At 44.1% G+C, this 24,611-nt stretch overlaps 1 protein-coding gene across 2 annotated transcripts in view; it reads left to right on the forward strand.

The window, feature by feature from the left end:
* The first annotated feature begins 716 nt into the window (after positions 1–716).
* The window catches only part of fgd5a (FYVE, RhoGEF and PH domain containing 5a), a 32,825-nt gene continuing 8,930 nt past the window's right edge, over positions 717–24,611 (forward strand). For both annotated transcript variants that reach the window (XM_042213541.1, XM_042213542.1), the window contains exons 1-10: positions 717–1,033; positions 2,767–5,536; positions 13,110–13,227; positions 14,169–14,227; positions 14,644–14,674; positions 17,719–17,870; positions 19,260–19,416; positions 23,467–23,557; positions 23,927–23,977; positions 24,117–24,175. In XM_042213541.1, the coding sequence (XP_042069475.1) occupies positions 1,024–1,033; positions 2,767–5,536; positions 13,110–13,227; positions 14,169–14,227; positions 14,644–14,674; positions 17,719–17,870; positions 19,260–19,416; positions 23,467–23,557; positions 23,927–23,977; positions 24,117–24,175 (3,498 nt within the window). In that variant the 5' untranslated portion in view covers positions 717–1,023. The remainder of the gene's footprint in view (positions 1,034–2,766; positions 5,537–13,109; positions 13,228–14,168; positions 14,228–14,643; positions 14,675–17,718; positions 17,871–19,259; positions 19,417–23,466; positions 23,558–23,926; positions 23,978–24,116; positions 24,176–24,611) is intronic.

Here is a 24,611-nt window from a genome sequence, read left to right on the forward strand (position 1 = left end):
TACCAACCTTTCCCATCTGTTGCTAAGGAAGTGGTGCCTGTTGTGCAGGAAACTGGGAGAGCAGTTTCCTGTTATGAAGAGAGGTTTTTAAAGGGTTGCATTCATTCAATCATGCCACAGATGCCGGGCCAGGAAGCCCAGCCAATAGCAAAAGCTTTGGTGTCCTAGAGAAACTGTTTTTGGAAACTGTTTTTAGGAGCCTTTCTATGCACTGTTCTAGTTCAGGAAATGCTCCATGAGCAAAACACACTGGAGAAAAACTGCATCATTTCTGATTAGATAATCCAGTGATGCTCCAAGCACGACAAATATGCAGCGACACAGCTGAACAGCTTATCTAACTTTGTGGATCTTCCAACTGTCATCAGTTACATGTCAATGAAAAGACACCCCACACGCACACACACAAAGAACAGATGTTGTTTTCCATGCAGAAAACAATAAAAATGTAGCTGCAGATTTAAAGCTGTCCATCGGGACGATACGGTGCTGAAGATGAATTGTGGCTTATAGTTTCATATTTACTGAACAAATCTCTCTCAACTCCATCTGACCCTGCTGGTCTGTATGGCAACATTTACACGCATATGTGGAGCAAAGGACGGCCACTCGTGTGGTGAAGTACACTGATTCGTCAGTGCCAAAACTTCCACAGTAGCTGAGAGAAATTGGTGTGCAGTGCATTTTGAGTGGGGCTGAATCGCGCCTCGAGTCCGCGCTGCGCTCTGTAATCCTGCCTCAGGAAGCGCCAGGAAGCACCTCCCGTTTCCACACAGCAGCGTCCGCTGTAGCATCAGCACTCGAGCTCAAAGCTCAGCTGCTCATTCTGCGAGAAGAGGCACCTTGCACAAGTCGACCACCACTGGAGAAGATAAAGATGACATGTTCTGCTCCTCTTCCTCCACAACTTGATTCTCCGGCGATGCGTTTGGATTAAGTTTCCGCGTCATTTGGAGAGGCACGATCGGCGTGTGGGCAAAAATGAGGATAACTTTCGCTTACCGTGTATGATGATGTCCAAGAATGAACGCAGGTTGGTTGTGAAATATATAAGCTTTTGCGTGAACACACCAGAAAGGCAACTTTTGGTTTTACACGATGAAAAGTGTGTTAATGCAAGAATGTTAAACTGTGAATCTGGTTAATGGTGCCTGGAGTTATATTGCACCTACTTGCTTTGCACGTTACAGGATGATTTTCATTGTATGACTGGAAATGATCTGGTCCGTTACATTTTAGTTAGTTTGATAGTTTGGTCACACGTCTACTGATCTTTTTTCATGTGAATTATCTGTTTATAACACTTTTTGAGTGGTTTAAATCACAAACCCGTTATGGCCAGTTCCCAGTGGAGGGCTCCACTAGGAAAAATGTCCTGTTATAGTATTAGATTTGGAATTAGGATTATAATCCATCTCTATGAAAGTGCACAAAGCAATTGTTCTGGATAAAAGGTCACCTGTCCTGAAAGGTTTAGCCTTCAAGAAAGAAAGAAAGAAAAAAAAGAAAGTTAGTAACCGGGTGCAGTTTAAGTGAAAAATTTCAAACAGAATCTCAACAGTAATTATCAGTTTCTGTATGACAGCCTCCTCGCTTTAGATTTTAGGCTGGTTCGGTGTGATTTTTATGGTTGGTATTCATCATAAGGACTCAGTCTGAAATCATATCCTGAGAGTTTGGCACTGTCAAGGTCCCAGTGTCTATCTCTTCCTTTGTTTTTCAAGCATTTGTTCTAATTGAATTCTTGTTGCGTAATCCATATCCTGTTGTTTGCAGTCGGTTGCTTTGTCAGACTGGGATCCTTGTTTTTTTCTCTTCCTCTTTTATTGTTCTTTGACACACTCTTTCAGGAAAAAAAGAAAAGAAAAACTGTGTGTGCTTACATATGCGCTTGTGTTTCTGGGTGTTTGGGAAGAATGGCGAGAAGGAAGTGTATTTGTGTTGTGAAAATATGTACTCCTAAAGAGGTTTATGGAGGAATGATGGGGGGTGTAGTTAATGTCCTTTCCCTAACCTGCGTGGAGTCCTTCATGTTGTCTCGGCTGGCCTGATTAATGAACCTGGAATTTTTTTTTTTTTTCATTACTGAAAAAAAGTCAAAGTGTTGGAAGAATATGCTATAAACGAGACGGAGAGTGCACTGGCACACAGAGAGAGAGAGGGAACACTAAGAGATAACCAGGGTGCACACAGGGTTTAATAGGATGTGCGTCAGGGCAGGTACTAAATAACAGGAAGAGACCAGGGGTGTATACACACTTTGTTAAGTATGGGTGTGTTTCATTAGAATTATAAATTTCACAAGCATTGCTCTTCACTGACTTAACACAATTTAACACCTACTTCATTTTAATAGTAAAAAAAATAAAGTTATTATAGGTATGACCACCTTAATCATATCTTATGAGATTGTTTAAATACACATATGGCAGTGTGAAGAATTCTTATGAATTTAGTTGAAAAGTTTTCACCGTAATCAGCCCATCATTATCTAATCCTGCTTTAACTGGCCAATCTGCATGTGTCATTTCCTAGATGGGAAATGTTATTGTTCCTTCTCTAAGTACCCTGTGGCTCTGTTATTTTTCCTGCTGATTGTGTCCCCTGCAGCTTTCTGCGTGTCACTGACTACTACAGTGTACAAGGTTTCCTCTTAGCAGTGTACACAGCAGCAGAAGCCACATGTTTTATCTCAGCGCAAGCTTGCAAAGTATGGCAAATATTATTTGCGTCACTAATTTCTTTAAATTTTCTCACTTTCTTCAGATTTTCAAAATCCGCTGCAAGTCCCTCTACCAAAGGTCCGCAGTCATCTCACCATCAAAGTGCAGTCCAAGCTAATGTCGAGGCCTTGTCCCACTGTCCAAGGTCCAAAACCTCCTGTTGCCCCCAAGCCCAGACCCCTGTATGAGCCTTACCCACAGGGGGAGCCCTGTGCTCAGCAGAGTCTCAGTAATGGAGATGTGGCTCACTCTGATGGAGAGACTGAAGAGCTCCATGAAATGGAGAATCAGGACCAAGAGGAGAAAAGTGAAGCACAGGAAGGGGATAATGACAAAGGGGACACAATAGAGACAGAAACTAAAAAGGAATCAGAAAATGAAGAAGAAATATTAGATAATAACGGTGATGTAGACAGCATCGGCTCTGATGACACAGTCAAAGCAGATGATATTTCCACTGTTGACACTACTGAGAATGAAAATGATGACACTGACTTGAACTCCCCTGAAGATGGCAGTCGCACTGATGATGATGAGAATACACCAGAACCTTCTCAAACTGAAACAGAAGAAGAAGCAGGAGAGGAGGATGAAGAAGTAGAGGAGAAGAGATTAACTGAAAAGACTGAAATACTTTGTGAGCCTGCAGAACACTCAGATGAAGCTTTAGAGGAATCAGACGCTGATCAAACCCAGTCACTCAACAACAGTGAACCAAAGGAGGAAGTCAGTGAAGAAAGGGATGAGCATCTGCACCATGACTCACTTATAAATGAGAATGAACTGACAGGTGGAGGGTTTGCCTTTGGATTCAGCATGCTTCCAACTGTAACTGAGGAATATCCCTACGATGTGATTGGTCCCACAGACGATGCTAGTGATACATGTGAGTCATGCGACCCAGCTGAAACAGGGGACACCGAGGTCTGGCAACCAGAACGGGCAACCAAGGATCCTTCCGGGTGTTTCCGATTCACATCCAGCACGGAGGATGTGTTTGGGCCTTACTCTGTCATACAAGCTGTTCCGGGAGATGTGACTGACACTGCTGACCCTGAGTGGAATCAGGATGATACTGATGGGAAGCCTTCTACCACAGATGAAGAGCACACAACAGGCTATGCTTCTAACCAGGAACCTTACTATGTGTCATCAGATGATGTGGACAAGTTGGAGGATAAGCAGGCACTTTCAGAACTGGGGCACATCGATGAGGCCACTGAACAGTCAAACGAGCACACAGAAAAGACAAAGGACAGCGAGTCAGCAGATGAGTATGCAAACATTGATGATTCACTCTGCCCTAAAGACGATGACCTTGAGCAGGTAGAGTGTGTCTCATCAGAGGATTACATCGAGATAGGTGATGACGATGAAGAGGAAGCAGAGGAAAAGAAGCATTTCCGAGTAAAAAGTGCAAAAGAAAGAAACGCCAAAAGAGAGCAGGCTCTGCGCAGCCAAAGAAAAAGCTGCCAGCCTCGGCTCAGGTTGTGTAATATCACAGTGCCAGCTGACCTAGACCTGGGCCGAACCCCAGAGCTAACCAACAGGGTGGTGTTTGCCCACACGACCGAGGCCTTTGAAGAAGACATAGAGGAACTGGACTGCCATATTGTGCCTTATTATGAAGACACAGACTCCGATAGTGAAGAGCATATTTATGAAGAGGCAGGGTTTGACTCAGAAGGGGAGAATTTTGTGACACTTGATCGAAAGACAATAGTCACTCGATCACGATCCTATTCTGGGAAAGTTCCTGGTTATGTCCCGGAAACGGTACCAGAGGAGACAGGGACGGAATACCAGACCCATGACTACTACACGGTGTCCTTGGACAAGAACAGTGAGTCTACCAGCCACCCCCAGCAAGCAGGTATAAACTGTGTGATTCCATCTATGAAGTCTCGCCGCTTCTTGTTATACTCACGGTCTGCAGATGGCCCAGACGTGTCCTTGAGCAGCCCACTTGAGATGGGTCAATCATTGAAAGATGAAATCAGGATGAAGAGAAAGGATGACACCCTTTCCCTTCCATGTATGATAACTTCTTCTGGAAGTTTCTCCCAGCGTAGCCATCAGTCCTCCAGTGGTGTTTCCACACCAACTTCTCTAGTGGACATCCCTCCACCATTTGAGCTGGCTTACATCACTAAAAGACCAGTTACCAAGAGTTCCCCATCCCTCCTCATCCAACACGAACCCAGTGACCTACCGAAGAAGAAGAAGTCCTCCTTTAAGCGCTTTTTAGCTCTGAAATTCAAGAAAAAGACAGATTCAAAGGGATTCAGTGATGGAAGTGTCCGCTCTTCGCGTTCTTCCTCTGAGTCAAGCCACCACGGTCCAGTGAGAGTCATCGAGCTTGATCGCAGAAGCACTGGGAGCTCTCCTCAGCCCCAGTCCCGCATGGTGAAACCTCAGCAGCGTCCTTCAGACCTCCCATCCACCTTTCTCCTTTATAAAGACCAGCACAGGAGGAACGGAGACCCCAAAGCTTATGGCAGGAGCGTCTCTAGAGTGGAGTCCTTCGAGGAGCGCTCTCGCCGCTCTGCCATGCCGCTGCCTTTGACCAAACCCCGCTCTATCTCGTTCCCCAGTGCAGATACCTCAGACTACGAAAACATCCCAGCCATGAGCTCAGACTATGAGAACATCCAGATCCCAGGCAGACCCACTAGATCCCACACTGTTACTGAGTTTTTTGAGGATCCAAACCGTTCAACAGTCCCCTGCAATGAGAATGATGGCTATGTGGATATGAACAGTTTCCCTGGGATTGACAGCAAACCCCAGCCATCGAAATCGGACAATGAAAGGTAAGATTAAAAATCCAGCTGCTCTTCAAATGATTTAGTTTCAAAACCAAGATTTTGAAAAGCTTGTTTCATCTGAGCTCTAAAAGAGATGTTACCTCACACCCTACCATCTATAGTGGCATCTTATTAAATGCATTAAATGCATACAGTCATACAAAGATGAACACGCAAGTGCTACACAATATAGACCAAAGTTATTAAAGGTTCGGTAACTGAGTGCCTAGTTTATACAGCCAGAAAAATTCAAACATTAAAAATATTTGGTAATTATATGAAACGTATTTGGTCAGATCTGGTTCCTCTGTTGGTATTTGCTGATTTATAGGTTTTTAACCATTTTAGAGTTGTCATGACCCCAGCTTTATTTGTGTACACTGGAAATGTTTAATTTGATGGCTGAACGAGGCTTAAAGAAATTCAATCAAAAAGCTTCCTTTGTCATTTTCTGCCAATAACAATAAATGAAATGTACCTTAGTGTATTTTACCGAGGACCGCTACCTGCCTGGTGGGTGTATCTTTAGAATCCCAGATATAGACCAATACAAACAACTCTCAGTGCTTTTTTTATGGCTGTGAGCACCACAAAGGATATCACATCTTTCTGTACTGCACTGGGGCTAAAGCTGCATCCCAACATCTAGGCTAAAGAAAATGTAATCTCCATATGCTATGAATTGGAGTGCACTGGCCTTAATACACTACAAAAAACTACTAACAGCCAACGACAGAGGATTAGTGCTTACTCATTTAGTCAAATTAATTAGCTAATCCATTAGCTGTCCAACAGCTTGACTTGGATTGCAGCCATATCTTGTATGTCTTTATTATAATACCCCTTTAATGGATGTTGTTTATGATCAGCTGTTGATTTCCAGGCAGTCTTTTTATACTTGGACATTTTAAACTCTAGAAACAAAGCTTATTCTGCCTGTTCATTTTGCAGTCTGCAGAACAAGAGAGCGCATCTGTCACTGGAATCAGTTTTAAAGTGAGTAAAGCTTGAGTTGTTAGGGGCAGCGCAATACACGCAAGAGTCCAGGCTTAACCCTAGAACAGCTGACAGACATTGTGTGTGAGAGATGAGCAGCCTGCTATGTCAGGGATCACTGGCTTCGGGAAGAAAGACAATGCTTATGGGAGAGCTTACTCCTGATTTTCCATTTGGTGGATTTAGAGGTCACATCTGGTGGTGGTGCTGCTTCTTCTGCAAGTCTGAGCAGATAGAACAGGTAATGGCAATTGCGTAGCTGGCAGAGTGCAGGTTACACACATTAGAGAAAGTCATTATGGATGCAATTAAAAGTGCAAAAATTGAGAGGAGGTTTTTTTTCACATGTAAGAAGTGGCGAACACTAAAGAAAGTGTGAGAGCGTGAGGGGAGGGGAGGTGTGACTAAAAGGAGCTGATCAGTAAGAAACAAAGAGAATAGCGATCAAGTGAGGTGGTGGGTGGGGGCAGTAGGAACAGGAAAAAGAGAGCGAGAACAGTTGTGGTATAATTGCTCTCCTGTACCTGACACTGATAGTTAAGTTCAGGAGGGCTTTTATTAAAGTAGCTCTCTCCTGAGTGCTCCTCTTTCATTGGACCCTTGAGGGGCAGCAGGGTTTACTGCAGTGCGTGATAGAGTGAGGAATCACCGAGATCAGACTGGGCCAAATTACCCGAGCCTGTGGCACAGCTTCAGCCACTGCAGGCCTCAGTGTTTCCCCAGTCTTAATAAAAGAGTCGTGTTTGATGACTTCTGTGTGGTCAAAGAGATGGGTCATTACCAAGAGCTCTGTGAAATGTTTAAGATGATCCTGGGACAGAATGCTTCCTCCTTAATTTGCCCTTATTTCTGGCAGTGTCCTTTGTTTTATTTTTTTATTTAATGATCTAATCTACAGTTTGTTTTATAGGTTTATTAGCAAAATTTTTCTTCTCCAGGTATGCAGCTGTTCATTTTCCCCATACCAACATACATATTTATATACATATTTCAACATCATTTTTAGTCATTTGCGTTTCAAGCCCTTTCCAGTGGCTTTTTGTCTCCTGATGATGCAACGGCACACAATGATCAATGTGGCTCATTGTGTGCCAGAGGTCTCACAGCGCTCACAAGGATGCAAAAAGCCTATCTGTCCAGTCACCTTGCCTATTCTTCGTTCCCCCGGAGAAGCATCTATTGCCAGGGTCACTCTTTAGTGTATCCATACATGTCAGAGTGTATATACCGCATGTGTGTACCCATGTTTTACTGCCCACAGTAATAAAGTCCTGTATAGTTGGTGTAGGTGCTTTTGTCTGCGTGTATGTGTACATCTTGCCCAAAACTCTTTTCAAATCTTGACACTTGCCACTGTCCCAGGCCACCAAGCCGACGGAGGCAGTGATTTATTGAGGAAAGATTCAACAGTCAATGTGGTTGTAGACCCACAGAGGAAAAAGTGTGTTTTTGTGGTGAGGAAAATGGCCAAGTGGCCCCAGAGCAGTGCACACAAAAGGACCAAGCCTGCAGTCGCAGACATGCATTTTAAGGAGAACTTACAGGCTTGGCTTGTTTCCACGCATGTGATTAATGTCCAGCAGCATTCAGACGCTACTTTAACACAGGCATTCAGGCAAAGCAAAGAGACATGTTCATTAGCAAGCTACCATAGTGTACAATGGATAAGGAAAAGGTGCACTAATGATTTATTCCAAGCCCTATACAAGATGTTTGTTTGTAAGTGGTGTGTATATGCATATGTGCAGGCATACTAAGTTACAGCTCTGTGTGCTTTATCAAAGATGAGTCTCATGCTGAGTGTGCAGCCTCAGCAGAATAATGTTTGCCAAGTAGCCCTTGCAGTAACAAATGAGAGCTGGAAAACAAGCATTTTAGCAAGGAAAGTCAAGGATTTAGGACTGTGCTCAAATTACGAAGCATAAAGTGTCCCTTCAGGTACCTCAAAGCACTTCCAGGTAGGTTTACAGCAATAATGCAAATATGTTGCCCACACTATGCACACAGTAAAAGGTTTCCACTGTGCTGAGCTCAGTGACACATGCATCTGTGGTTTATCTTTTGGCATCATTTTCACTTCAAATGGTTCAACGTGAACCTCCTCAGAGCGATGACAAAGCCTTGGCATGGCCTCTGAAACAGCTCCTCCACCCACTGTTATGTTAGTGTTAGTAGTGATGAGGGAGACATCTTAAGTACATTGTTGCACTGGGTGGTGGCTGTGTAGCGAGGTGGTGGACAGGGTGTGTCACTGGTTTGGCCAGGCCTGGTGCCAGTCACTCTGAGGTCATTGCCAGGTCATCCCCGGGGAGGAAGCGTCCAGCCTAGGAGCTTCCCACCAGCCTGTTTACAGGAAATGCAGGACGAGGGCTGGGCTCTGGTGGGAGGCAGCAAGGTGGAGAGAGGGGAGGACAGATAGAACGAAGTGGGAAGAAGGGGGTCACCGAGGTGGGGTGGAGGCTCGCAGACTTTCCCTTGAATAGCAGAACGAGGTGTGGTGCAGTCAGGAATGTCAGGTCCGATGTTATTGTTGTTCCAGTTTATCAAGACCATCCCCAGACTCTCGGCATCTTGGCCCAAAGTATAGCAGCATTAAGGATGAATCAACCAGAAGTGAACAGGAGTTATAATGCTGTTCTATATACAGATGGAAGGAATTGCAACCAATTACGATGTGGAAATATTAATAACCTCAACCTTCCCTCACATCACAGGGAAGACAGCAGCAATACAGCAAGTGTTCTTCTCACAGTTTCAGCTACACAACAGCCACAGGCTATATGTAATCGTCCTCTCTAAAAACAGAAAAACAGCTATTTAGCACTGCTCCCACACTCTTAATCCTCCCATTAGTATCCCAGTCTTGAATAGTTAGCAAGCTAATGAAGCTTTTCCTTTGGTCCTATTTCTTGTAATAGTGCCATTAGGAGAGGGAAAAGGCCTGTCTCATTGGTCCAAATATATACTTTAACACTCAGCGTTTAGCTCAATTGAATTACATATTACAAGCATCGCCAAATTCGCAGCAGATTGGTGGAATATCGGCCGTTTAGCAGAGAGCCATTGTGTCTTCCTCGGAATTTGACACAGTAGATTTAACTTTGTCGCATTAACAGGGGACATTGCAGTCGGCTGGCGTAATAGCATTGCCTTAATGGTCTTGTGAAAGGCCTAATGAATTAGTATATTACAAAACTCATATTTGCTGGTTTAAATATGGTAATGGCATTTATGTATTTAGTTGGTTGAAGTTTAAATTTGGCATGCCACCGTTTAGAGTAAAAATAGGGCAAAATGGGCTGTCAGTATATTTTAAATCAGCAGTCATTGTGTGTGTGTGTGTGTGTGTGCCTTTCACATTTTCTTGTTTGGGAAACGGCTCTTGGCCAGTGTAAAGTATCCATAACGCACACAGAGGGTTTGTTTACAAAGATTGTTCTGCCGTTCAAGGTTGAAGGTGAAAAGGTGAAGGTGAGAGTTTGTCTTGGATGTTTGAAGTAATTGATCTCACTTTGAGCTTAGGAGCTATCCATTCCCCCACCATTTCTCTTTCTTCACAGCATCACCAACGCAATCCAGGCTGACCTGTCTTCTCTAAGGTCACCAGGCTGGAGGTGCTTTCGCCAGCCAAACCAGTGAGGTCAATTGGTGTCTGTGTGTGCACGTGTGTGTGTGAGTGACTGAGTATGTGTAAGTGAACGGAGTTAAAGTCCAGGGGGATACCTCTTTTAACCTTTGGTCTACTCTCAGTTTGCGCTGAGGGCTGTTTGAGGCATCAATAAAAACACTGATTAAAGGAATGCATGTGAGAATCTATCTCACATGCATTCCTCCTTCACTGTGTCACTGAAGGAGGATCATGCTTGAATTTGGTGGGGTGAAGAAAACAGTAGTGTGAGTGGAGACCTGAGTGAGGCAGGCAGACAAACAGAGAGGTCAAGAACCGGATGCACAGAGACACAAGGTCAGCTAGCAATAACTATTAACACTTGTGAATGTCTACTTGGACTTAACTTTAGTAACACATAAGTGTGGCAGAGACTGGAGGGAACAGCCTGGCTAGAAATGTTGCAGACTAATGAACCTCAGGTCTGTGGGAGGATTGGCAGCAGGCCGTGTAAATGGCATGCCACACCAAGAACAAACAGCAGACCAAACAAAAGCATTACACACAGCAGCAAATGCAAGTAATGAGGAAAAGGTACAAGGAAAGATCAGGTCATTTACATTTTCTCCAACAGGTCCAATTCAAGGTCACACAGGGTCAGACAATGATTCACACTCAATGTCATTTAAGAATCACAGATTAAATATTACTTGATAGTTCGATTAAAGTGTGTGTTTTTCCAGCTCACAGCAGTATTTTGAACTGCGTGTTTCACAGTGTATCTAGTCAGGTTAGGTAAATGTGGCCAATCACACAATGCTAGGGGGAGACGTTTGTCTCCAGAGCTTTGTGGCTGATGTGACAGGAGGCAGGTCTGCGATCCCTCCCAGTCAGCTACTGTCTTGAAGCAACATTGGTGCACTAAGACAGCATTAAAATGGCAATAAGACAGAAAATAGATAGATCTGAAACTTCCTCCACAGATAGTGATGTAGTTGCTTCACAACAGCGATTTAACAGCAACTCAGCAATCTTGTTCTTACATGGGAATATAACCAGAATACAAGCAGTTGGCAACCAGTGGAATCGAGTCCTCCAGTGTAAAGAGGCAAGTTTTCACACCTGTAGTTCATTTACTCTGGTCCCAGTAGTCTTTTCATCTCATACATAGTTGCTATCCTGTACAGACCTGTACACACCTATAGTGCCTTGCTGCATCCCAGAATACAAAGTATTCATGGCTATGGGAAGTTTTTTAGCTATGCTTGCAGCGCATACCTGGTAGTTGGTTCGACTGAAGGTACGATCATGTTCACATCATAAACAAAGCGCTCTGGAGTTCGTTTAGAACCGCACCAAGACCACCTCCACCAAAGGGTCTCAGTGCCATTGTTTCGTTCCGCACCCAAGTGCGACTACCGTGTTCACATCTGCACAAACAGACTGTACCAACGAGGAAACTAAACCAGAGTTTGATTTAAACTGACTGAATACTTACTCAACCAGGCAACCAGTGCAGTTGCCTTGTGATTACACCCAGAGGTTCACCATGCCTCAACCTCTGGGTCAGCAGTTGGTCCTTGTAACTGCTTTCATTTATCTCAAACAACAAAATAATTCAATGTGATCACCAGGAAACCACCAATTTTTCCTAGTCACAAGGAGGTTGCCATCCCACTTTTACTCTGAGGTCAAGTGAGGTAATAAAGAGCAAAAAGGTTGTGGTGTGAGAATTGTTCAGACACACCATTTTTAAACTTTTAGGTCTAAGAAATGAAAATATTTGAAGATGTTTACCAGTGCTAAGCTTCTGTCACAAAGTTCTGAAGGTAAACTTTACCCCAGTTATGATTTTTTTTTTTCAGCATAATGGTTAAAATAATAAAATGAAACCTAAATGCAAAACAGCTCTTACTTATATTCCACCTTGAGTCATTACCAGGAGTAAAAACTGATCAACATGATCAGTTTTTACTCCTGGGTTAAAATTCTGAACTTTGCTATGCTGCAATTGTTGAGTAATGTAATGTGATTTCCAGTGTCTGCCAAGAACAGCACTGAGGTTTGTTTAGGCCACCATGACTGAGACTCCTGTAGCTATTAGTGAGTGCCAGCAAGTGTTCACATTCAGGGTCATTTTTTAAATGCTAATTAAAGCTGTGTTCTTGTAGTCATGCATGAGGCTCAGTGACTGTGACAAAAATGAGATCTTGGCTCTACTAATAGTGTGAGAGTATATTTTGTGAACTGATTTATTTTCTAGTCACTTAAACTCATGTATATTGAGGTGCTTTTTATTTAATATTAAGTAGAGCTCACTAACATGAGTTAGAATTTAAAGTGTAGTAATGTGTGTTTCATCAGAGCACAGGCAGTACTCCCAGCACCTATTATACCTGTCCTATACATGTCATACTGCTGCTCTGCCAGTAACTGTTACTCAGGTATCTTACTGACAGTGTGACTGTTAGGATACTGAATGGGTCTTAATGGGCCAGAGGGCATTAATAATTAGCACAGATTGCATTTAAAGGGATTAAATGTGAAGTGACCTACAACGTGCCCCTCTCAGGTGTAGAAGCTCACTAAAGGATTACCGGCGCACATACACAAACGTGCCATCTGTGAAGAGCACAAATCAGGAAAGGGATTACAGTATCCCTCTGGAGGGCTCCATATGAGGACAGAAATGCTTAGAGATGCACACAGGAAAAAGAAAAACCCACAATTACAGGGAGTTTGCAGTAATCCTTAGTGTTTTAAAGGAAGCCCCATTAGAATACGGTGGCTTTTTACAGTAAATGTGCTAAATGCGTCCTCTGTGCTACCTTGAAATCCCAGTTGAATATATTCAGCATCTTCCTGGTTAAGATTTGCTCTTATGATAAAGCCTCTCATCAAACTAGATAATTCATATGTCATATTTCATTACCAGTGCTGCCTTGCTGCTTTCATACTTTTTTCTCCCCCTGGCAGTGCCTACACAGAGCCTTTCCCAATGAACCCCGTCTCTGCTGGGCTGTCAGCGGATGAGGACCACGGGCGTACCTCTGAGGAGGAAGAGGGGGCAGTAGAGCAGGGTTATGAACGGCAGGTGAGTGGTGGTGGGATGTGAAAACGAGTGAAAGCGAGAGCGAAAGTGGTTTATTTAGCCCCATGACCTGCTAATTGGTTTAGTAACTCTAGATGAACAGCTGAAGTGCTGCTTTATTTTGTTGACAGTGCTAGATTTGAATTATCAGACCTTTGACAAAAGTAAAAACGAAAAATGAGGGGTAAACAATTTCTGTATAGTAGAAAACAGACATTTTACAGTAGCTCAAAGATGGACCCCACCCATCCTGCTGCTATCACAATTGCATCAGCCCCCTGCTCTCGTTATGTGACACTCATTTCCTTGTTCTCCCTTTCTTCAAAGAAAAGCCACAATAAATGAGAAGAGAATGCAACGAGGAAAAAAGTGAGGTTTTAGTTGTTGGCCCCAGGAACAGATTCATTTAATTGCATTTTGTTTTGGTTTTATTTCAAGGAAATGAGGATCGTGTGACTTTAATGCAGTATTTGTGAAATGCAGCACACAGGAACAAAAATAAGGCCGACAAGCACAGGAGCTGTACCGGTAAATCCCTAAAAGGCTCCGGTGTTATGCTTTGGCTCGGATGTTTTGTAGCCCTTTGATTAGCTTCTAAATCAATGGGCAGCACTGTTGTCACCACACACACACACACACACACACACACACACACACACACACACACACACACACACACAGGCTCTCATACATAATGCATCTCAATTTAAAAGTTACGTATTTTCAGGAAACCTTCACGTCTGCGCTGCAGCGTAATGAAATAATCAGTCTTATTTTGACAGCAGGAATCTACAAAAAAGTGGATCTGAGTTTTTGTCGGGCTCCTCGGCCGCCGCGTGGCTTGGCTGCGCATTAGCGTTCGAGAGCAGTAAGTGTCCACAGAGAGCCTTTAAACATGCACCGTGTTCATTCGTCTCCCGCCGTTCTCCCTCCCTGTCACGCAGATTGATGGCCGATCCCGAGCGTTCTACATCGCCAAAGAGCTCGTCGACTCAGAGAGACTGTGAGTTGCCCGCACTTGTGGATTCCTCCAATTTGAGCCACATCTCTTCCACGTCATCACAAGCATCGTCCTCTATCGACATCTAATTTATTTTTTAATACAATATTGTTATTTTTATGCCCCCGCCCCCCGTTTTGCTCTCCATTTCCATCCAACTGCATCCCCGCCTTCTTCTCCCTCGTTCATCAAGCTGCATGCAGAGTAACTGACAGCCAATTACACAAGTGTCTTTCACCAGTCTCGCTCCTGCCCTGCTGCCCACTTAACCATTCCACTGATGTAGTTTTTCCATCATGCATAATTTAAATAATTAAATGAGTCCCATGGAAAAAAAAGAACTTAGTTGTGTAGAAGGTTGTAAATTCCTCCCCACAGTTTAATTAGATCTAATGCTCCTCTTCTCTTCTTGTTTTCAGACACATCAGCAGCCTGAAGCACCTTCAGGAGGTAAGAGGACATTCACCGGCACACGCCACAAAAGTGTCACACAGGCTTAAAATCTCTCCTGCTTGAAGGCCTATTAAACTGTCTTGATAACATCATATCCTGTGTGTCTGCTCCCCAGTCTCTGTCTCCTTTTTCTCACCTCCTCACCCCCCTCCACCTTTGTATGGGTCCGTTCAGGTTTATCAGTGTTGTTGCAGCAAGATCTACTTCCTGATTCTGACAAAGTTGACATGTAGTACTCTGGCGTGGTCAGTTGTAAGATGACGCAGCGTTCCTAATGATGCCGTCCTTGCGTCCTTACTCATCTGACACTGTGTGCGTGCACACGCCCACCCTCGAATGGCAATCTGCCACCTGAAGGTCACGAAAAAAAAAAAAAAAAAACAAAGCAGGAGGGTCCTTTTTTATATTTTGCGCGCACCTCAAGTTCCTCGTGACTGTGTTGTGTCATCCAGTGGAGAATTTCCCTCTCATTAGAGGAACAAGTAAAGTTATTGTTGGACAGAGGATTTGAAAGTGAGCCGTGATGAGCCAGAGGGCGGCCACGCATCGCAGCCAACTGTTGTCACCTCTTCCCATCGTTTCTCACTCACTGCCTGTCATAACAAGAGCACATCCCCGCAGAGGTACAAACAAAGAAGGATATTTGACACCTAAAATGACCTTTAGTGACAACTTTTATTTAATTCACCTTTTTTTTTAAAAGAACTCGTGCATTAGAAGTGAAAACACGGTGTGGAGAAGTGGCTATTAAGGTGATGGTTGCCAGTACAAATCTGACAGGTAGAGTCATTGAAGCCGGGGAAGCCCATCAGTCAGCCTGTACCTTCTAACCTTGAATAAGGTCATAACCTGAATTTCTTATGTGTGGCCCTTCACCATGATTTATGAACGCCTGCCGTGAGTGCACCGTAGCAGCTTTGCGTAATGGCTAATTTGATGCCATTAAACAGCAACTAATATAAATATTATGCAATGGGCCCAACTCATTATCATATATCTGCAGTCTCATCATGATCTTCAGTCATACTAATTAGCAGGATGTGTGGCAAAGTGCAGGCAGAGACATATGCTGGACATCAGTGCATCAGCGATGAGACGTTTCAGCAAGTAATTAATGAACATTTTTCTTCTATGTAAATTATTATTATGTTACCTGAAATTGCCATTTAATAGACACCGAGTAACCTCGCATTCCTCCTCAGTGTCACCACACCACCTTTTCTGACACCTTTCAGAGGTGACATTGAGGCTTTTCAGGTTTTTAATCATGCATTTGCATAATGCATGGGGGTCTTGTTATTCTTCAGACTTCAGAAATGTGGTCTTTTGAGATATCAGTCACTGTTTTTATGCAGGCTGATCTCATAATTAGAATGAAACAGAGATATTCCAGCGGCGGAACGCTCCAGCGGCACAACATGTACAAACACAGTCTGGGAAAAAAAACAAGGCGCAGCGTAAAGTGAGAGGCACATGAGCTATTGTTCCATTGTTTGATAAGGAATAACAAGAACACAAAGAATTTCCAGGACCGTGCCTCCACATAGGAAGGGAGGCTGTGCTCCTCTTCTATGACTTTCCCCCATAACTGCTTCAGCATATGAAGCCCGGGCTTATTATTATTATCATTATTTTTATATATTTTTTTCTCATTTATGACTTGCTGACCTCTGAACAGATTCTCTGTGCCGAATTATCACTGAGCATGACTGGCTGCTCAGCCGAGTGCTTAACGTGGTGCTTGTTGACCTGCTTTACGTGAGGAAAATTGAGAGAAGGTTGCAAGTTAATGGGCAAAAAAACAAACAAAAAAAAAAGCTGGGTAAAGCTCATTCATCCATGGATCTGAGGGAGGGTGTCTGTGTTTGTGTGCGTGTAGAGGAATTTGACCTGAACCGTAAAAGCAGGTGTGAGAAGTGATGAATGTTAACTCGCACCAAGATCGATTGTGTGTGATGGACGGCGTGAAGCGAAGCGCCCGGTGTCACCACGTTATCAGACGGGTCTGTGGGACATCTCTGTTTGTTTTATGGCTGCGCTTTACCCAGAACAGGAATTGATGCACTTCTACCTCACAGACTCACCTCACCTTTATAGACAGTAGTTTCACACAAAGCTTTGCTTATGAAGGAAACTGATATTTTTTAACCAGTGTTGGCAGCTCCAAATGATTCACCTACTTATTCGCTGAGTAGATAAATTACCTCTGATCTTGGTTTTCCCTGCCATAACTCCTCATATTCATCCTTTTAGTCACTGACGCCGCAGCTATAACTACATATTGCACATTATTTATGTGAGCGAATGGATTTAAGGGACCCTAATTCACTGTATATTAGTGTACACTTAGAAATTAAAAGCTATGAGCTATGTACAGAATAAGAGTGTATCATTAAGTAAGGTCATTACGCAACAGCACCTGGATCACAGCTCTTGTGCAAGCAAGGCCACTTTTCCTGAATGCCTGGACAAAGACCAAAGTAATGAGATGATACGAGGGGAGGGCAGCAGGAAGGATGTTAAGGAGGATCTGACCTTCCTTCCATTTTTCTCCTGGTTCCTCATTCCTCTGTACCTTTCATTTCTCCTGCCTACTCACACCCCTTCCCCCCAACCACCTACTTCCTTCTTCAAGCTTCTCGACAAATTCCTCCATTCCTGTAAAATAGTCTGATGTCAGATGTCTATTCATATTAATGTACAGAATTCACCTGCTTGCTGCTACTACTGCACATTCACCCAATGTATATACTATATATATGTGTATATATATATGTATATATATATATGTTATATATATGTATATATATATATATATATATATATATATATATATATGTTATTCCTCTACACCCCCCCCCCCCCCCCCAATTTTTGCACATGTCGAGGAGCGTGTCAGGTTACATTTCACTGTGTGTTATACTTGTATAACTATGCATGTGACAAATAAAGAACCTTGAACCTTGAATTTCTTCTTAAATAAAAGAACAACAACTAAAAAACGCTCTTCTCACTAATCCTGTTTTCCCTCTCTTATGCAGGACTTTAGGTCAGCAGTGAGTGAGGCGATGGATGAGGAAGGAGAGCCAGTGCTGGAGGAGCAGAGGCTTGGGGAAATACTGGGAGTGCTGCCTGAGGTGTACACCCTGCACAGCAGCATCTTTACTGAGCTGGAAGAGCGTATTAGTCAATGGTAAGAAGAGAGAAACTGTAGAAACTTTTACAGTCGTGTTAATTTACTGTCCACTGAGACTCTAATAATCACTCTGAAACATTCAAACACCACTCAGGCCTCCGGCCTCTGGGCCTGCGGCTCGGTTCACTCTGGCACAGCTGGTGCCGGCATAGCCAGCGGGCACGCCGGTGCAGCCCCCTCTAGCTTCTGCTCGGTGGCTACTGGGTGACGCCTCGTCTGGGGATCCTCAGCCCTTCCCATGAGGGTGGCACGGATGCCCCTCCGGTGGTCCTCCTTGGGCTCTCGCACTCTGGGGCCTCTGGATGTCTGGGGCCTGGATCTCCTCCATGCCTGCTTCATGCCCTGGGGGACGGGGCTATGGCTCTACATCCTCTTGCAGACCATTACATGTGGAAACCATTTGAATACAAGCGCGCTGATCCACACAGGTGTGCACACGCGTGTTCACTGTCTCGTAGACTTAAATTACACCTTTCTTGGCTGCTACTTCAAAGCACATTGTGCGCTGTCTGTCCTGCGTGCTGCACAACAACATTGAATATTTCAGTATTTACTGCTGTTTACACTTAGCTAGATTAATGCGATGGTGTTGTGTTTAGTATGTTGCTTTGGTGTTTTTTTTGCTTGTTTTCTATTCTTTTCTCTCAACAGGTGATCCAGGAGATTTTTTTTTCTCCCCCCCTTTCTCACTGTCCCTCTCCCCTTCTGTTTTTCTTTTCCTTCCTCTTTCTTTCTCCCTTTCCTATCCCTCACTCATGTCTGTCCCGTCTGTAACAACTGAAAATAAAATAAAATAAATAATAAAAACAAAGGTCGATCAAATGGACCAATACGGCAATGCCACGATGATCCATTTGGCAAAATAAATCCATTGGGTATCCTTGTTGGTCTTCAGACAACAATTCTGATGGCTAAAGAACCAAATGGGACAGGCAAAAAAAAAAAAAAAAAAACACCATTCTAAAAGGCCAGTTATAATCGTTTCATTACAGAGGGGTTGTTCCTCAACCAAAGGTAGCACCTGTTACCTGCTGCTAAGCATAGATCTATGTTCTTCTACGGTCTGCTGCATCCTGATTTCTGGAAAAAAAAACTGCATTAATTTCTTTAGCCAAGATGGAAAGAGCGATGATGGGCTCATGTTGATACACTAAGTTTAAGCTGCAACTACAACGGATATATTAATTGCTCATTAAAGGTTCTCAAACATCCCGATGAGAAATGTGTGGCTTGAGTAACTGAAGCGCTGCTGGAATAAAGTTCATGTCGAGTTTGAGCTCAGCTGACAGACTTTGGATGTTTGTGTGGGACTCTTTCATTAACAAGAAAATGACTTGGAGTGATTAAAGAGCATGCACTTAATCGCTGATTTTATCCACTGTGAAGGGAGGAGAGTCCAAAAGTTGCAGATGTGATCTTGTCACGTCGGGACAACTTCAGCGCGTTTGACACCTACATCTCCGAGTACGACCGCAGCATGTCTTTGCTCGAGGAGAGCTGCAGGAAAAACCCGGCTTTCGCCAAAATCGTCAAGACGTTTGAGGTAAGACACTGAACAGACTGACTAAAATGCATACACATAGTAAAGACAGCTCTTTGTCGTGCTTCCTGCCAACTTTCTCTTTCTGTTGCAATCTTTCCTTTGTTTTCTTGTTTCTGCAAGCTTGGGTTCAGAAACATGATAAAAATGATCCCATCCATCCATTCGCTTCCGCTTATCCTTTTCAGGGTCGCGGGGGGGGGGGGTGGGGGAGCCTATCCCAGCTGTCTTAGGGCGAGAGGCAGGGTACACCCTGGACAGGTCTCCAGTCTGTCACAGGGCTAACACATAGACAACCATTCGCACTCACATTCACAGCTATGGGCAATTTAGCGTTTTTCAATTAACCTATCCCCACTAAGTGCATGTCTATGGACTGTGGGAGGAAGCCGGAGCACCCAGGGAGAACCCACGCAAACACGGGGAGAAAACCCTGGCCTGATGGTGGAATTGAACTCACTGAACTTCTTGCTGTGAGGCAACAGTGCTAACAACCTTGTCACCGTGCTGCCTTCACTAAAAATGATCCAGTATTTTTTTTAAAACATAAACAAAAGTAAAATCTCAGGTTTACTTTAAATATTCATGGAGGGAAAGTAAATCAGGGTGCAGAAATCAAACCTAGTGTTTCCCCTGGTGCTTACTTTACAGCTCTCTGCTTTTATTTTTGTCACCCAGCTTCCACAGGGAGACGCTGGCCTTTCTAAGCCCCCTCTATCCCCTCTCTTTTTCATCTAACTGACCTTTCTGCTGCCATGCTCGCATATTCTATACCCACTCCACAGCAAATACTCATTGTTTTGCCAGCGTGTCTCTTCATCCAGGAGGTTGGATTTGGGTGAAGGGATCAGCAAAGGCTCAGTCTAATAGGATCTGTGGTCTAATTTCATCACTGTTTTCAAAAAATTGTACGCATGGTCCGCTTAATAATCCTTACTTTGTGCTCCTGCTGAATATGAACATGTACAGCTTGAGCGGGTAACAACCACGACTGACATATTTTGAGTAAGACGCAGTATATTAAGAAAGCATATAGATAAACCCACATACACAGCATTCAAATGATTGAGTCTTTATATAAGCCTCATCTGCCTCTGGTTTCATCAGAGTACAGATCCTTAGAAAGCACTGCCTCATGTTACCTATTCAGCTCAGCTCCTCTGTAACCAAATGCACGCGTCACCAGCTCCATGCCGTGTGCTGATTCGCCGTGAGTGCCTGACACAATGCTTCCGAGCATTTGTGGTTTGATAAGAAAAATGAATGGACAAGGCACCAACTGTCTTCGCTCATGAATATTCAACAGCAGCTGCCTCTTCCCAGAAAGAAAAACTTTGGCTCTGTCCGATCAAATATAAATAGGGGGGAGCGGAGTTGAGAAATGACTCGCAGCCACGGACAGTAAACACCGACCTTTCGTAATCTTGCGACATGTTTCCACACTTGGACAAGCTCGGCTCTAAATATCCTTGATCAAAGTCAATTACGTGCCTCAACATGAAGGGGCTATAAGCTCCTTTTCTCACATCGTAAACTGCTGCTTACCCGGAATATATGCCGTGAATGGCTTGATTGGTCTGAATGATTTGTGTGGGGTTGGCCTTACATCTCCGAAAGTATCACCCGGAGTGGCAGTCGCTATTAAATTCTCCTGGGAGGATCGCTCCAGCTGTCACTGTATATTCAACCTGCATTTACTTTTCCCTTATTACATATAAGCATGTAACCTGGAGTCTGTCCTTCCCACAGTCCCACACCAGGGCATTATGTGTGGGTGATGAATGCTGTGCTGTACCAAAGGACTGCTTTGGGAGTTACATGGTGATTGTGACCCCACTGTAATCAGGAGGAAAGAGGGCTGAGGGAGAGCAAAGACAATCATACAGGCACACTGTACCTGCTCCTGCTCCTGAGAGATGCTGTGTTGTTGTTTAATACTGGTTGTGTGGCACATCTCAAGTCATTATACCTACAAAAAAGCACAAGCATTGACTTGGGTAATTGTACTCACAGCTTGCTGTTCTTTTTTCTGCATTTAAAAATAGTCAATCTTCATTAGATCTGGCTATTTTCAGTGCTTACCTCCCCTCAACACCTCCGTTTCCTTTTTTCCACTCTCCCGGCCAATTGCTTTTTTAATGCCACAAGCCAAAGTGCTGCAGCATAAGTGCTAGCAATTTCATTGTGGATGTGGTGATGACAGTGATAAAGTAGCCACAGACCCTGATCAGATCACTGCTCGACCCTTACAGGATTACAGTCTCCTCTGGACGGCCAGTGTTGCTCGTTTACCACGTGAGCCAACACAGCGTGGTGTGCTTGTGTGTTACCCATTACCTCTGTTACCAATTCATTTGTGTCCCTTCATGTGTGTGTCTGATTGTCTTTGCAGGGCGATTGTCATTCACAAATTGCATGGATGTCATTCAACTGCAAACACTTCAGAAATCTCCTTCCACAGCACTTCGGGTTGGATTAGTATTCATGCGGTAGCGTAGATGTGTGTAAACGCTGCGTGTTTCCTCCTGTGCCAGAAGCCTAGGGGGACAGTGGGAGGCTGTGCAGCAGGTGGACAGAGAGCGATAGGGGGAAGAGAGAGCGATGGAGTGAAATCCTTGTAAAGGCAGCTGGGCAATGAGGCAGACAGAAGCTAATTAGAGCCACAGCCTCCTTTACAACTCCCCAATTAGATCAGTTCTGTGTGCAGGCAGCAAATCAGCTGGCCGTGACAGAGTGTGAGAGGTGTGGGGCTTCTTTTTTTTTATCTCTGCGTTTCTGTGGAGGTGTTTATTTGCCAGCACAATGCATCGCACATTCGCTCCTCTCTCCCCCTTCGTTTGGTCTCACCCAAACAAACTGCAGGCTAATTACCATCTCTCGAAAGCTACTTCCTCTTTACAAGTGTCAATTGGATGACAATTTACAAGCAACACTTGAGTGGAGCGGATGCTCTGAAAACAGAATGGAGAGCTAGTTATTATTGTTCTCAATGCATCATGCAGTGATCAGTGGGAGAGGAGGAAAGAAGGAAGGCAGAAAAGTAAAGGCTGAAGCTGAGGGGTAAAAAAAACCAACCACACTTTCATACACGGAAACCTTAGGAGTAGGTGAGTGGACGTCACTAGAAGAGGCCTCAGCTTTCTGTTACTTTTTGACTCCTGCAATTCAGATAATGAAGACAAAGCGGTGTGTTTAAGTCATATCGCATCCCTCCCCTTTTAGAGCCCCAATCAGCGTTATCTCATCACCAACCACGGCCTGGGTGTACGTGGGAAGGGATCCATCATTTGCACACTGCACGCACGTGTGAATGCGTCTGAAATTGGATGATAGAGCTGCTGTTTGTGTCTGCGTGGGCTCCTGTGTGTGCATGAGTGTGTATGCGTTTGTGTGGTGTAAATAAGATGAAGATGCTGTTTCCCGCAGGGTGCTATCTGTGCCTCGCTAATGAAGGATGGGACTTCATTGGATTAGAAAAAAAACTCTGTGTGTGTGTGTGTGTGTGTGTGTGTGTGTGTGTGTGTGTGTGTACACAGACAGTACACAGACCCCCACTGCTTCTCCACCGCTTAGGGCATAAATACCTGTCAGAGACAATTAGATCCTGATTGATTTTCTAACGCTCTCTCTGATTGTGCCACTTTTTGTCCCCTTTCACCTGCAAATGACTGCACCAGCAGAAGAATGGGAGTCGCTTCAGGTTTTTATACACTGGTGGAAAAGATGTTTTAAGGTCATCCTGTCCCATAGGTTTCCTTTGGTCACTTGTGCCCTTGACTTGCAACACTGACTAATAGTGGTTAACCTTATTTGGGAGCCAGAGAAGCGGCTCTTTGTGTGTAGCTCAGGGGCACCGTTGCACTCTTATGTGGGTGAGATCTTTTGTGGGAGAAGGTATTTAATTTCACAATAATTTTGTTCTGCGGAAATAATATGTCTGCAGTGTACAATTCAACAAATGACCCCTAATAAAAACTTTTCCATGTAGACTAGTCATGGATGATCTTTTACAAGCCTCTAAAATTTCCAATATGTGTGTGTGTGTCTGTGCAGACAAGAAGCCCAGAAGAAGCAGAAGTCCCACTGAAACACCAGCTGCTGCAGGTTATAGTGAGAGTGCTTCAATACCGCATGCTACTCACAGGTAACACATAAACGCACATATGCACATATTTAATTGTAAGACAAAGTGTTATTTATGCTTAACATGAGCTGTTGTTTCCACTTGGAGCAATTATGTGGCAGCTTAACCAGCCAGGTTTGCTGACATCAGCTAACAGTAGCCACTCAGCATAGTGTCGTGCATCCCAGGAGTTATACTGGGCTGGGGCTGTCTGGGGTCCACCACTCATTTTCAACAGTGTGTATTTTTGCAAAAGTTGGACTTAAAGATACAGTTTCATTTGTACCACTAGTTATGGCCAGACAACTGTAGATGCTTCACACCTGCAAATTCAGATTTAACCTTGTTTTACCTTGTCTTGTTTTCATATCTTCTCTCTGATTTCTCCAGATTACCTGAACAACCTCTCTCCTGATTCCAAAGAATACGAGGACACTCAGGGTAAATCTGCATGCTTTGTGCTGACACACGCGTGCACACTTGCACGCAGCTGTATCGGTGCCTGGCTGTTGTGTCAGAGCCAATGAGACGGTTCCAAGTTCCAACACTCTCTCTTTTTCTTTCTCTGTTTGTGTTGCAGCTGCCTTGGTGATTGTGTCCGAGGTAGCTGACCAGGCCAACGACAATCTGAAACAGGGGGTGAGTCTCTGAGTCAGGATACACCCCGCGAGTTTACATTCAGACTGTGTAGCCCCTGTTGAGTTTGACATATTCACAGCCCACCGTTGCGGTTGCTGCGTCTTTATTCTGCGTGGCAATGAAAGAACAATTTTCAAGCGTGACAAGATTAGACAGCTGAGGTTTTTCTCCCACGTGAATCCTTCTTCCAAACGACTTGCAGGAGTGAAGGGGAGCTCTGTTCTTCTTTTTTTGGCATTTAGCTTGTTGATTTACGCAAGAGGCAAGGAAAGATGATGTCATCAGAAAGTCCCAGGTGTTTATTACAAAGGGAGCACTGTAAAGGGTGAATATGACCCCCCCACCCTCACACACACACACACACACACACACACACACACACACACACACACACACACACACACACACACACACACACACACACACACACACACAC

Source organism: Haplochromis burtoni, unplaced genomic scaffold (genome assembly GCF_018398535.1).
Source record: "Haplochromis burtoni strain Fernald_Lab_line unplaced genomic scaffold, NCSU_Asbu1 Contig_451, whole genome shotgun sequence".
Classification (NCBI taxonomy): Eukaryota; Metazoa; Chordata; class Actinopteri; order Cichliformes; family Cichlidae; genus Haplochromis; species Haplochromis burtoni.